At 37.3% G+C, this 13,782-nt stretch overlaps 1 protein-coding gene across 2 annotated transcripts in view; it reads right to left on the reverse strand.

The window, feature by feature from the left end:
- Nucleotides 1-494: 494 nt before the first annotated feature.
- LOC148830748 (ATP-binding cassette sub-family C member 1-like) overlaps nucleotides 495-13,782 on the reverse strand; it is a 291,300-nt gene continuing 278,012 nt past the window's right edge. Inside the window, exons 28-29 of one of the 2 annotated variants that reach the window (XM_088921196.1) lie at nucleotides 3,139-3,254; nucleotides 2,189-2,332 (exon numbers count right to left, since the gene is read on the reverse strand). In XM_088921196.1, the coding sequence (XP_088777322.1) occupies nucleotides 2,268-2,332; nucleotides 3,139-3,254 (181 nt within the window). In that variant the 3' untranslated portion in view covers nucleotides 2,189-2,267. Of the gene's footprint in view, nucleotides 3,255-13,782 lie in introns of both variants that reach the window. The other variant, XM_088921193.1, reaches the window with a different exon arrangement.

A 13,782-nucleotide genomic window follows, 5' to 3' on the forward strand; every position in this document is an offset into this window, starting at 1 on the left:
TGCTGCCAGTCGTTATAGAGCAGCGCCCATGCTGGGATATAATGGGACCTCACATTTACTTTGACAGATCTCTGTCATAGTTGAAACTGAAATAATATATATGGTAATGATTCATTCAAGAGGGAATACCTACATGAGATATCCAAAACAAAGCTCTATATTTTCAGAAAAGCATACAATGAAGGAATGAGACAATACTTTAAGCAGTAAGGCTAAAAAAGACACATAAAATTGTACATATAATTTTGGTCATTCCATATTGCATATTGCATATTGCAGTTCTCAAATCAGTCCAGTAAAATGCAAACAAAATACATTCCATGTGCCTAAATACCCTACTCTTATATTGAAGTTGAAATAACTTTATCTTATACAGAGGCATGTACAAAAAAAAATTGACTAAAATACCCAGAATTCTTAAAGACACCAATAAATCAATCTAATGGATTTCATTACAATCAAGAGAGAAAAAAAACAACACATGGAGACACAGGTGGAAACTGTGGAAAAGTGCATTTAAAATGAAAAACATTTTTTCATTTTACACAAAAGATTAGAATTACAGAACAAGTTATTCAGCCATGTTGAAGCCAATAGCATCACATATTTAACAATTAATTTTCTCAAATAGCTACTACCAAACAAGTCGGATAGAACCAAATGGACTCCTTTTCTTTTTTATGGGTTTATTACTCAATTGAGAACACTAGTTTATGAATTTCATTTCCATTTATTGTCCAAAATATAACTATTAACTGGTGCAGTTACTAAAAATAAGAAGACAAGGATGACCGTGTTTTGTTGCAGATAAGAAACAATCTCATTTTTCATTTTTTTCTAATCTCATCTCATTTTCTAACAGCTCCTAGAGAGGTTGTGGTGGTAAAATTCTGAGCAGGGAAGACCAGACTTCTCTTTCCACGGCTCCACCCGAGGGATTCCCAAGCTATACCAGACCAGCTCCCATTTCAGCATCTTCTCGGTGTACCCTGGGGTCCTCCCGGGTTCCTACTCTCCAGTAGCAAGTAACCAGTCCATATTAAAATTCAGTTTCAGTTCCACTGATTGAAAGAGTTTGTGGTTTAGCAGTTGTTCATAGACAGAAAACCTATGTTAAGTCTCAAGACATATACAGTATGTGGGATAGCATTTTTTTGTTCATTCTGGACAGCAGGATAGAATTCAGAGCTTCCCACCTTGAGTTTTTATTACGTTGTGCAAATAAACTACTTAGTTTGGTAACCTAATAATTTTGCTAATCCAAATATTTTTAATTTTTAATAATGTGTAGTACTTGTTGTCTAATTAAAGGACAGTATCTCCAATTATAACACAGAAACCTATTCATATATACTTTTACCTGGGGGACACTCATAGGGAGCAATATATCAATTGTTAAGGTCTTAAAGAGTGTTGTCTAATATGCTGGTTCATGTCTTTTTGTTTACTGGTGTTCCTATATGTTTGTGTCCTAAAACCCACTTCATTCATATAGGCATGACAGGAAATCAGACCAAGACAAATATTATTGTACTGTAATGGCGACTTCAAACCTGCTGTCAGAGTAAAAACATGCTCTAAATTCCTGCATTGACTGTTGGTTAAATATTTAAATAAGGTCTCTCAGTACAATCTGCAAACATTGTGTCATGAAGGTTATAGTAGTTCAGGTGGGCAGCTGCATCAGCATGCGTAGGCTGCAAAGGAACAAGTAATAGGTTTATTCCATGCTGAAAAGAGAAGAAAGAAAACACAACGTTTTGGCCGTGGAGCCTTCTTCAGGTGTGAGCATTTTTTTTGGCTCACACCTGAAGAAGGCTCCACGGCCAAAACATTGTGTTTTCTTTCTTCTCTTTTCAGCATGGAATAAGCCTGTCATGAAGGTTAATTTAATTAGTTATAATTAGTTGATCATTTTATTAATTATTTCATTATTAGTTCCATTTCCTTTAAATACTTCACTTGCCCTTCACTCAGGGCTCTGTCATTGGATTGCTACCTCATTTTTGGGGGGGGGCAGTTATCGTCTTCTGTATTTTTTCTTCTTCCTTGGTTGTTTCAGTGTTTCCCCTGTTACTAGCCACTACCACTTTGCAGCACTGAGTGTTGGATTTTGCGTTGCATGTCTTTGTTTTCTTTTTTGGACACCTTTTTGTTGTTGTGTTCTCCACTTTACCGTTGCCTGAGACCTGCTTGGGAGTTCTCAGACATGACCTTTTTTCCACCTCCATTACAGATTGACAGAAGGAGAGCTTAGTGGAAGCCAGTTAACTGTCCCAGATACTGGCACGGCATGGTGGTGCTTCAGGTGCAGGACTTGTGCACCATGGAGCTGGCAAGATTTAAAGACACCAGGAGACAGATACTACAGATATTAATTTCCACCAACAGTCTTCCTGACATACAGAGCCTGCACCCCCTACAACCTCACTCGCTTCTTCAAATACATCCTCCCTCGATGCCAACACTGCATTATGCTACCAAGCATCTAATCTTTGTCCTCCTCAGCCCTATTCAGGTGATCCAGAAGGGTGTAAGTGTTTTTTGATATCATATGAAATAATTTTTGTTGTCCAACCATCTTCTTTTCCCACTGATCAGGTTAAGATGGCTTAAATAGTTTTACAACTTTTAGATGAAGCCTTGGCCTGGCCCACTGCCCAGTGGTATAAAAAAGACTTGATAAGTAAATCTTAAATTTTAACAACCCATTTGTTGACAGAACCTACTGTACCTAGCTGAGAAGCCTGTTTGTTATCCATGATCTTTTTGCATAAACAAGCATTTTATATTCCCCTTCCTAATAGAAAAAAAGGAACTTTTTTGTTTCCAATTGTATTCCCTTGTCCTTGTTTTCAAAAATCATTTGAAATCTATCTTTTCAACTAATATGAAAGGGCAACCTTTCATATTAGTTGCACAAATTTCTTCAGCAATTTTTTAGACAGTCATTAATTTGTATGTAAATATCACTAACAATCTCTGAAACTAAAGTTAACCCACAGAGAACAAAAAAGATAAAGGACTTTTCATTTTAAAACAATAGTTGTAAGCAATTAGGAAGAAATTCCCCTTTTTGATGTGATAAATTCCTGACACAGCACTGGCTTCAACTCCAGCGGTTAACAGAGTCCTTACTTTTGTTATGGATAATTCCCGCTTCAGTGGCCATGTGGAAAAACAATCCCTTCTGCTTGATAAGGCTACTAGGAGAGTCGAACTCCATGACCCTACCCCCATCCAAAACCAGCACCCTGCAACAGCATAGAAGAAAGACATTATTTAAACACATTTCTTGTCTACCAAAATCAGGGCTTAATCAGGAGAGTGCCCCACTCTCCCTCAGCTATACACTTTCGGGATAGTCAGGTGAAAGAACTTTCTAGACAGTAGCAAAAATATCACATTCCCCTTATGAGGCATTATGTAGACTCTCATGAGTACATAATATTATCATCAGTATTTAGCTTAGTTAATAAAGAGCATCTTACTAAAATATTGCTGAAAACAACTTCTTGTCGCACTTGTTCCTTTCTTGTCTTTTGAGCTACACTCTTTTTTCACCTTAGAAGTTTTATTGGCATTAGGCAATTCCTATCATTATCCAATGCTGAGTGCTTGGTTAATATTAAATTCACACCAGACTCTGGCAGAATATCACTCCTTCACTTAAATCTCTACATTGATTGCCTATAAAGCCAAATATTCACTAAAGGATCATGTTACTGACTTTTAAGGATTTAAATATTGTGGCTCTATCATACATCTCTGAACTTCATGTTGACATCCCTTTCAATAGGCTCTGTTCAGTTGAAGCTGATTCTTTGCTGATTGTACCTAGGACTAAATTTTGGACTTTCAGTGATCCTGCTTTTTCTGTCGCTGCTCCATTGTTATGAAATTCCCTTCCTCCGACTGTTTGAGAGATAAATTCTTTGATTTTTCAAATCAAAACTTTAAACTCACTTTTTTGATCGGGCCTATGTCTAATTGCCTTACTGTTTATCCTGTATGTTCTTGTTTCCTTTTTTTTACTTTATATTGTATTTTAGTATATTGTTTCTTTATAACTATATAACTTTTTTTATAACTATAAAGATTATACTGAGAAGATGCTTCATAAATAAAAGTATTATTATATAGTGTGGAACTTAAATATCTATGTGAACCTAGTTCCAGGACAGAGAATCTGGTGCAGAGAACTATCGTGAATATTAAAATGTATCCATTTATTTTCCATAATGTATGACACTATAAGTTGCATAATGTACTACAGTGTATAGTATGCATTAAAGACATACTGAACAAAGTCCTCCCTTGTATGTTAATCTAAATACAAATGATTCACTTTAAGTTTGCCGCTCTGTAATGAAATGAAAAAAAAACTGACAGAGAGCCTGTAAAGTCATCTCCATCTCCAGTCATTGCAAATTCATCTTATGTTCCTAATCTTTTGTACCATGAATTTAAAAGCTGCAGTTCATAACCTTCAGCTTGGTTTCATCCCGCTCTGCTCTTCTTCCTTACAAGACAATCAAGATCATCAAGACTAAATGCTTGTTAGTGTTAGTGAGTTTTAAATGTGCACATAAAATACGACTGTATTTACTGTTATGTTACCATTAGATATTTTCAGTTTTAGTACACAAGTTTTGAAAAAAAAATTAGTGTTACTATAATGTGTATGCATTGTGTAATTTCAGGAAATGGGACCCCACAGAAGGGTTTGAATACTTCTGCAAGACACTGTAAAAAAATGTCTAAACAAGCAAGTCTTCAATAATTAAATAAAGTTCTAATGTTAAACTCTCTTCTTTGAATGCTTTAAAGGAGCCAAAATCTTATCTTTATGCATATCCCGTTATCTGCAAAGCTGAACTCAAAGAATCCAATTCCAAGAATACATCACAATTACATTTGTGTATATAAACACTACACATATACAGATGCAGCTATTCAAAACAAGCGGGCAATACCGCGTTATAACGTGGTGCGCTTGTCGCTGTATAACTCAAGTTACCGTATAATACCGTATTAATACCGTATATTCTCGCATAATACCGCATGGTACCACAAGTAAAATAATAGTATCCAGAATTTCCAGAATAATTAATAATATCAAAAGATATTGATTTAGGAACATTAACATATTACTGTATGCAAACTGTACTGTATACAGATGCAGCCATTCAAAATGCACGGTACAAACCCGCGGTACGGTAAACTACCCACAAGCCACTGCAGGGCACCGTGGTAAGTGATTGGCTGCCCAAAATGACTGACAGGGGCACTCGTGGTGCATTGGTTGGTAGTGAAACGATTTAATCATTTAATCTCTTTACTGTGCACATTTTAATCCGCTTAGTGTTGAATATTTATATGGAATTTTACCACTAAAGGGGAATTTTAGTAGCTGAGCATAAAAAGAAGAGGAGCATAACGCATCTGAAGGTCATAAACGATATTAATTTAGGAACATAAACATTACTGTATGTAAACTGTACTGTGTATGGCTGGTCTTGGTAGTTTAAAGAAAAAATACACACCAGTCTTCCATTTCTCCCTAAACATTTTAAGCATGAAAGTTTTATGAAACGGTACCCAAATATGCGATTGCTGTATAGAATGAATTTTAATTTAAAAAAATTATTTAACACGAAAATTAAGCTGTTTACATCTTCCACCTGAGAACAGTCACCCATTGCTACCCAACGCAGAAATACAGCCACTAACTAGCAAAGCGAGGACATTAGCTAGCCAATATGATAAAGAAATAAATGATTATTTTGTTTATTTCTTTTGCACATTTATTTGAACATTTCCATCTATTGTACAAGTACTTGGAAACTGTCCAATCCCTAGTTCATCAGGCATTTTCTTTTACGCTGCGGGCATTCTCCCGGTCTGGCGCCGGTCTGTGTCTTCTAGGATATAATGCCAGCGATTTTTTTGTTAAATTTGGGTTTCCAATAATGCCGCAGCAAACTCTTGTTTTTATGTCCACTATAACAGACAATCTCCTTTGCTTTTAACCGAGCATTTAATATTTTCCTGAAATGAAAATGATTTACTTTATTTCCCTCACGGGATCAATAAAAGTATCTATCATCTATCTAAACTATGGGACAGAATTCTGGGTTCTGGGTTTTTGAGGGGGGGAGGTGTCTTTCGCTGGAAATCTCGCCCCCTTCTACTTTGAAAATACCTGTGAAACCGGTTTAATTTGTCACAGCCAGCACTCCCGCAGACAGGGGGGTTGTACTTGTAGTGCATCGGTATACAGTGGATGGGAAAGCCAGAGCCGACTGCTACGCCACCCACGTGTTATGCTCTTCGTTAAAGTCTAAGCCGGAACACATCATTATATCTCATTTTGTATTTCTTAAAAAAAAAATCGTTTGCCCAGCCTAACAGTATTGTTGTTATTGTTTTTATCCTGTAAAGCGCTTTGAGGAGCCACCTTTAAAGGCGCCATATACAATAAAGTTCGTTATTATTACTATTGTTAATTTGCTGGACAGAGAGGTGAACATTATCCTTCTTCAGGTGTGAGAGTCTTCAGTTCAAAATGAAACGCTTGGAGTTTGTAATGTAGGGCGCTCTGAACGAGTTCAACTTTAATGCAAGAAAAATGAATTTCCCAGAAGCTATACAGATTCTTATGGAAGCCAGTTTCCGCCAGGGACTAAAAAAAAACACACTATGGTATTCTCTCCGATGCAGTGCAGTTAAAAACATATCTCTGATGCTGTTCCTAAATTAATATCGTTTATGACCATCAGACGCTTAATGCTCCTTTTCTTTTTTCCAGTGGATTGAAGAGGGAGAGGCATTTCATGATGTACTTTTCACTGATGAAACAACAGTGGCTCTGGAACAGTTTTCAACCATGTCGTTTTATAAAAAGGGGAGATATGTGAACAAGCAAAACCCAAAACAAACATGTATGCCATACGGCGTACGCGTTACTGAAGCTAAAAGTTTAGCCTTTGTCACTAATGTAACCACTAAATAAAGACATATAGAAATCCCTACGTTACAGACTGTATATGGCTGGTATTGGTAGTTTAAAGAAAAAATACACACCAGTATTCCACTTTGTCCCTAAACATTTTAAGCATCAGAGTCTTACATTTGTACAAACGTTTGTACGTGCTCCTTCTGACCATGTTACTGTTTACTGTTACTGACCATATTAAGTTTAAGTGCCTGTGGGCACTTTTCCTGTCCGTGGGTGGGGGGTAGACCGTCTTTCATTAGAAGGTTAGTCTGTTCTACTCTGAGAATGTAGAGGGGGTGGAAAGTGCCCGCAGTCATTTAATTAGTATTAAAATTCGCACCGATTCTCTTGCGAAGATATGGACGTAGGAATATTCGTGCATGGTCAAAAAAATGGCATAAAAACGACAAAGTGAAGGCTGTGAAAACATTCACAATGTACTTTATACACAAAGCAAGTGTTCTCACAACTCTAGGAGGTTTCGTGAAAATGCTACAGACGTGCCAAAATCGTTTTTATAAACTCAAGGTGACTTTACCGCGGTTTTCATTTTCAGATTGTGAATCAAAAAAGGCATTTAATTAAACACGCGATTGCGATTTTAATCAATTACTGTATTGATTGAAACACACATTCTGTACAGATACAGTACAGTCACATTCTCCTGTCGTCCAGTGGTAAAAACGAATTAGCAGGTGATTGAGATAACAATGCACCGCCCACTGGGTGGAATGTTCTCATTTGTTCTCAAGTGTAAAAAGAGGTGATAATTCTTAATAATTCCGTGTCGCATTAACTAACCTCTTCAGTTTATTCCGCCAGACAGTACATGAATATAATTATATCGTTATTAATTTGTTTACATACACAATTCCATATTATATTCCCTGTTAATCAAATTCTAAAAGTATCCATTTGTTAGATAACAAGCGAATTCGCAGAAAAGGTTAAAAGACTATCACTTTTCACAAAGTATATAATCCTAATATGGTCAGAAGGAGCACGTAAAAACGTTTCCCAAATAAAAACATGTAAGACTTTGATGCTTAAAATGTTTAGGGAGAAATGGAATACTGGTGTGTATTTTTTCTTTAAACTACCAAGACCAGCAATATACAGTACAGTTTACATACAGTAATATGTTTATGTTCCTAAATTAATATCGTTTATGAGCATGTGAAAGGCATGACAAATCGGAGATTCTCAAGAATTACTTTGTATGATTGGAAACGAATGCGTGATCGGATCAACTAAATGCTGTGGTGTTACTTTTTGTCAATGAAAAAATAAACTCTTTTCGTTTACAAAGACGGTTACAAAGAATGTGGACCAGGGTAATACTTTGAGCTTACAGCTTGTCCAAGGTCATTCATTATTAATACTATTAGTAATATCTTCAGTAAAGACTTTGATGCATAAAATAGTCCTGCATAATTAAAATATTTATGATAAAGGTGGTAGGTTGTGTAGTTTTGTCCAACAGAACAATCTTGCTTTTATAAAATATACCGCCTTTTTAATGTTTAATGATTAACATGCTGTAATACACTGTTTAAATTTAAAAGTCTAAAGAGTATACAACTTAAATTCTTAATTGAATAAAGATTGTCCCTCAGCAGTGATCGGGATTCGAAACCGACGTTTTCTGGTGACAGCTCAAATGCTGTACAGGAGAGGTTAACCTTTATTAGCTCCACCTGGCGGTTCTACAAGGTGATTCCGGATACTATTAACATAATCTAATTTGCATACGGTGTGATGCGGTATACTGCGACACGCCCACCGTGTTATACCGCAGCATACCCCGCTTGTTTTGAATGGCTGCATCTGTATGTATATGTATATTTAATGTCTTTACTGTGCACGTTTTAGTATTGAATATTTATATGGAATTTTACCAATGAAGGGAAATTTTAGTAGCATAAAAAGAATAGGAGCATAACGCATGTGAAGGTCATAAATGATATTTATTTTGGAACATAAACATACAGTATTATGTAAACTGTATATGGCTGGTCTCGGTACTTTAAAGAAAAAATACACACCAGTATTCCTTTTCTTCCTAAACATTTTAAGCATCAAAGTCTTTAACTAACATCTGAAATAACGTGTATACAGTACTCTGTGAGAAAAGTGGTAGTTTTAAGCTTTTCTGTGAATACGCTCAATACTGGAGTAAACAAGCATACTTGATTAATAGAATTTGATTAATAGGGAATATAATATGGAATCGCGTATCTAAAGAAATTAATAATGATATAATTATATTCATGTACTGCAACACAGTCTTTCCCTCTGAATCGCTCCAGAAGCAGGAACCGGTATCATGTGGGGATCCCTTTAGATTTCCCTTCAGATTTAAAAGGTTATTAATAATATCTTCAGCGTCGCATCTTCCCAGTTTAGCTGATCTTTTGCTGCCTACGCATGCTTACACAGCTTGACTGAGAAAGCTTTAGAGAACTTAACATTTTTATTATCAACAAATTGTAAATATGACGTTTACATTGGCGTTATTAACTTTTCACTGGAGTGTATGGAGGAGTGTCAGCTGTCAATGAGAGCAGACCCTCCCTCTTAGGCTGCGCAAATGATTTTTTAAATTTTTATAAAGAAATAAAAAATTAGATACGATGATATTGTAACAGTACGGGGTTCACATGGGCACCCTTAGCTGCTGCCGTATCAGGACAGCTCCCCACCGTCAGGGACTCAAACCCAAGCCTCCGGCATCACTCAACAGGGACCCAGCCTCTTGAGCACAAAGGGGAATCTCTGCTCAGCTCAGCCTGGTCCCTGCTAGAACCAGGGAAGGGCGGTGACGTCACAGCGCTGGTAAGCCGACACTCAAGAGCAATGGAGGCTGTATGCGTTACAATATAAACATTTACTGTCAAACTTTAAATCAACAATTGATTTAAAGACGATCTGTCAAAGTGCAATGAAATGCAATATTGCTGTTTTGTTACTGTTGTTTTTATCCTGTAAAGCGCTTTGAGAAGCCACCTTTAAAGGTGCTATATAAAGGTGCTGATTCTTATGGAATGTGTTTTCTTTCTTCTTTTTTCCAGCATGGAATAAACCTATTACTTGATTCTTATGGAAGCCAGTTTCTGTCAGGGATTAAAAAAAAACACACTCTCTTGTTTAAAGCACCACGTCTCTTCCCGTTAAAAAGAGGAAACACTTTACACTTTAACTCTTCAGTTCACAGCGAAATTTCACCAGAGTCTCTCCCTAATAGTTTATGCTAACACCTAACTTTCTAACACCTAACTTTCTTAACACACAGCGGTACCCCCGGATTCCAGTTAGTGCGTGATTACGCATCAATGAAAAACCAGAGGTTTAAAAAAAGAGAATTAGCTCACTCATAGTTTTATATGGAGGCTGTGAACATTTTCACAAGTCGTGGTCTTCAAAGTGCATTTGGTTTGAAGGCTTTCTGTGTTTCCCTTCCAAAGATATGGACAGAAGAATATTTGAGCGTGGTCAAAAAAATGGCTTAAAAACGACATAGTGAAGGCTGTGAAAACAGTCACAATGTGACACAAAGCAAGTGTTTTCGTAACTCTAGGAGGTTTCGTGAAAAAGCTACAGGCATGCCAATTGTAATCGTTTTTATTTTTAAATACCTTTGAGCAAAGTCATCTACACAAAAATGTTGCATTAAATACCACTCGACAGCCGGCTGGCTGTGCCGAAAAATAGATAAAACCGGTTTAACAACTCTTAAGCAAACCTGTGTTTTTGTTAACACAAGTTTATCAGTGAAAAGAAATTCTCAGAGCCCTTGTTAGTTTGGAGACGTGGAAATTCTGACAACAATTGATTTAAAGACGATCTGTCAAAGTGCAGTGAAATACAATATTGTTGTTGTTGTTATTGTTGTTTTTATCCTCTAAAGCGTTTTGAGAAGCCACCTTTAAAGGCGCTATATAAAGGCGCTGATTCTTATGGAATGTGTTTTCTTTCTTCTTTTTTTCAGCATCTATTACAGTACTTGATTCTTATGGATGCCCGCTTCCGCCGGGGATGAAAAAAAAACCATGGAATCGCGTATCGAAGGAAACAGCAGTATAACTATATTCATGCACAAACAGTAGCATGCTTCATTATTAATTTGGGTGTCTCCTCTTGCCAGAAAGCTCTAAATTGCATTTTGAGTGCGGTTTTTGTCTTTTTTTAAATTACAACCCAAAAGTCTTAATTCCGTCTTAATTAAACGTTTAAAATACACGTTTCGAATAGAAAGAAATCCTCTTCCTGGTATGTAGAACAGATCAGCAGGTCTTTTTTCCCCAATCAGAGGGGTTTCAGATGGTGTCAGCCAATCACCATTCTGAAGTCTACCATAACCTCTGGTATAGGGACAACCCAGAATGCTGGTCTTGGTACCGTATTTCACAGAAAAAATACATACCAGTATTCCATTTCTCCCGTGTTCTGTCACAGTGCAGTAGGAAGTGCACCTCTGTCTCTATTTCTCCCTGCTTGCTGGCAGTGGGAGCACAGCCTGTCCTCTCTGGGTAACCAGGTGTTTCACGCATGAAAAGTGGTTATTAACAATCGAAACCTGTTTTATTTATTTAATTTTTACTTAGATTAAGAGTTCCCGTCACCCCCATTTCCATTTAAATCGCAAATTAATTAAATGTCTTTATTGATTCACAATCTGGCAAGGCAACGTTGTCGCTGTTGTGAATGTCTGTAGAGTGTATCTTATTTTTAGTTTTGGAGCCAAAGGGTCTTGCAGATCATAATATCAAGGAACGAAGCAATTGCCATTCTTTTCCAATGAAAGACGGGTTCCTTTCGCCGTAGTCGGGAGACATTAGAAGCTTGCCACGCCCGGACCGTTACACCAACGCATTAGCATGTTAAAGCGATTCCATTGAGGAGCCGGGCGCGATAATAAAAGCCATTTGGCTGCAGCAAATGTGAATTCTGTCTGGTATTGTGAAAAAATAAAAGTATTTAAATCAAGATGGGGGGTAAGGGAGTCGTCTCTATGACACTCTCCCTTATAAAGAAAACAAAAACTAAAAATAAGATACAATCTACAGACATTCACAACATAGATCTTAAAATATTTACATATATTGTTAAATTATTACTTTAAATATATACTTTAAGTTACGGAACACATCATTATATCTAATTTTTATTTCTTTTTTAAAAATTGTTTGCCCAGCATAACAGTATTGTTGTTATTGTTGTTTTTATCCTGTACAGCACATTGAGAAGCCACCTTTAAAGGTGCTATATAAAATAAAGTTTATTATTAATTTGCTGGACAGAGAGGTGAACATTATTATGCAGAAGCCAAAGATAAGGATTTATGTTGCCTTGCCAGATTGTGAATCAATAAAGACATTTAATTAAACACAGGTTTGCGATTTAAATGGAAATGGGGGTCATGGGAACTCTTAATCTAACAGAAAATAAAATAAATAAAACAGGTTTCGATTGTTAATAACTACTTTTTAGGCGCGAAACACCTGGTTACCCAGAGAGGACAGGCTGTGCTCCCACTGCCAGCAGGGAGAAATACAGACAGAGGTGCACTTCCTACTGCACTGTGACAGGACACAGGAGAAATGGAATACTGGTGTGTATTTTTTCTTTAAAATACAGTGCCAAGACCAGCCATACACGCCTTTATATAGCGCCTTTAAAGCTGTCCCACAGTGAAACAGGCGTATAGTCTGGGGAGATCGTCCATTTTCCATGTAAATAGTTCCCTGGCTCCGCACCCCTCTCCCTATGAGCTCCACCAGTCAGGACAGGAGGCTCTACTGTACACAGAGAGGGGCGGGAGGGGGGAACAAGCTGTCCAGCCATGTGGAATGCTACAGAACCCTAAACAGACAATACACAGGGGTGAGGGCAAGCGAGAGAGAGAGAGAGAGGGTGGGCGAGCAAGAGAGAGAGTTTTTTGCCCTCTGTCAAAAAAACCCAAATCACTCGGGGCAGAGACTCTGGGGGGATCATTGTGTGGTACAGAGCGGAGCTCAGTCACTCCATAAAATTAGTAAAGAGAGAAGAGTCACGAGTTTGGCTTAAAATCAAAAGAAATATCATCTGTACAGAAAATTAGGTTTTCCTACATCCCACCCTCAGAATCCCCCTACTACAGTGAGGGACTTCTCCCCAGTCTCCACACAGAGATCGGTCACTTCCAGGGCCAGGGAAACATGCTGCTCTGTGGTGACCTCAATGCACGAACAGGCACACTGGCAGACTACACCAGCACACAGGGAAACACTCACGTATTTGTCTACATCATGCCTAAAGTATATGTAAATATCACAACGGGTCCCAATCCTACTAGGAGAGGGAGGAGGGAACTCAGTGGAACTGGCAGCCCAGTATGTGATCTCCTGTCACAGCCTGAGGAACAGTGAGCCTGTCTCCCAATAATGCTCCTTCTGTCTACAGTATATGTCAATATTTTATAATATGTCTCTGTTGTAAATGTCTGTAATAGGTCTGTAGATTTTATTTTACTTTTATTTTGTGTTTTGTTCCATGTTTATTTTATTATTTTATTTGCTTTGGCAACACTGATTGTACCCATCTGTCATGCTAATAAAGGACCTTGAATTGAATTGAATTGAATTGAGGGGGGGGCGAGCGAGAGAGCACAGACAATAGATTAGCATACTGTAGAGGAAAACAGTATAGGCATCATTGATATGAGGACTTCTGAAACAAAATTTCCCAAATTTAATATGTGCTTTTCTATATTTATTGTCAATTGATTGTCCATAATATTGCTA

This window comes from Atractosteus spatula, chromosome 7, assembly GCF_055471065.1.
Source record: "Atractosteus spatula isolate fAtrSpa1 chromosome 7, fAtrSpa1.hap1, whole genome shotgun sequence".
In the NCBI taxonomy this organism is placed as follows: Eukaryota; Metazoa; Chordata; class Actinopteri; order Semionotiformes; family Lepisosteidae; genus Atractosteus; species Atractosteus spatula.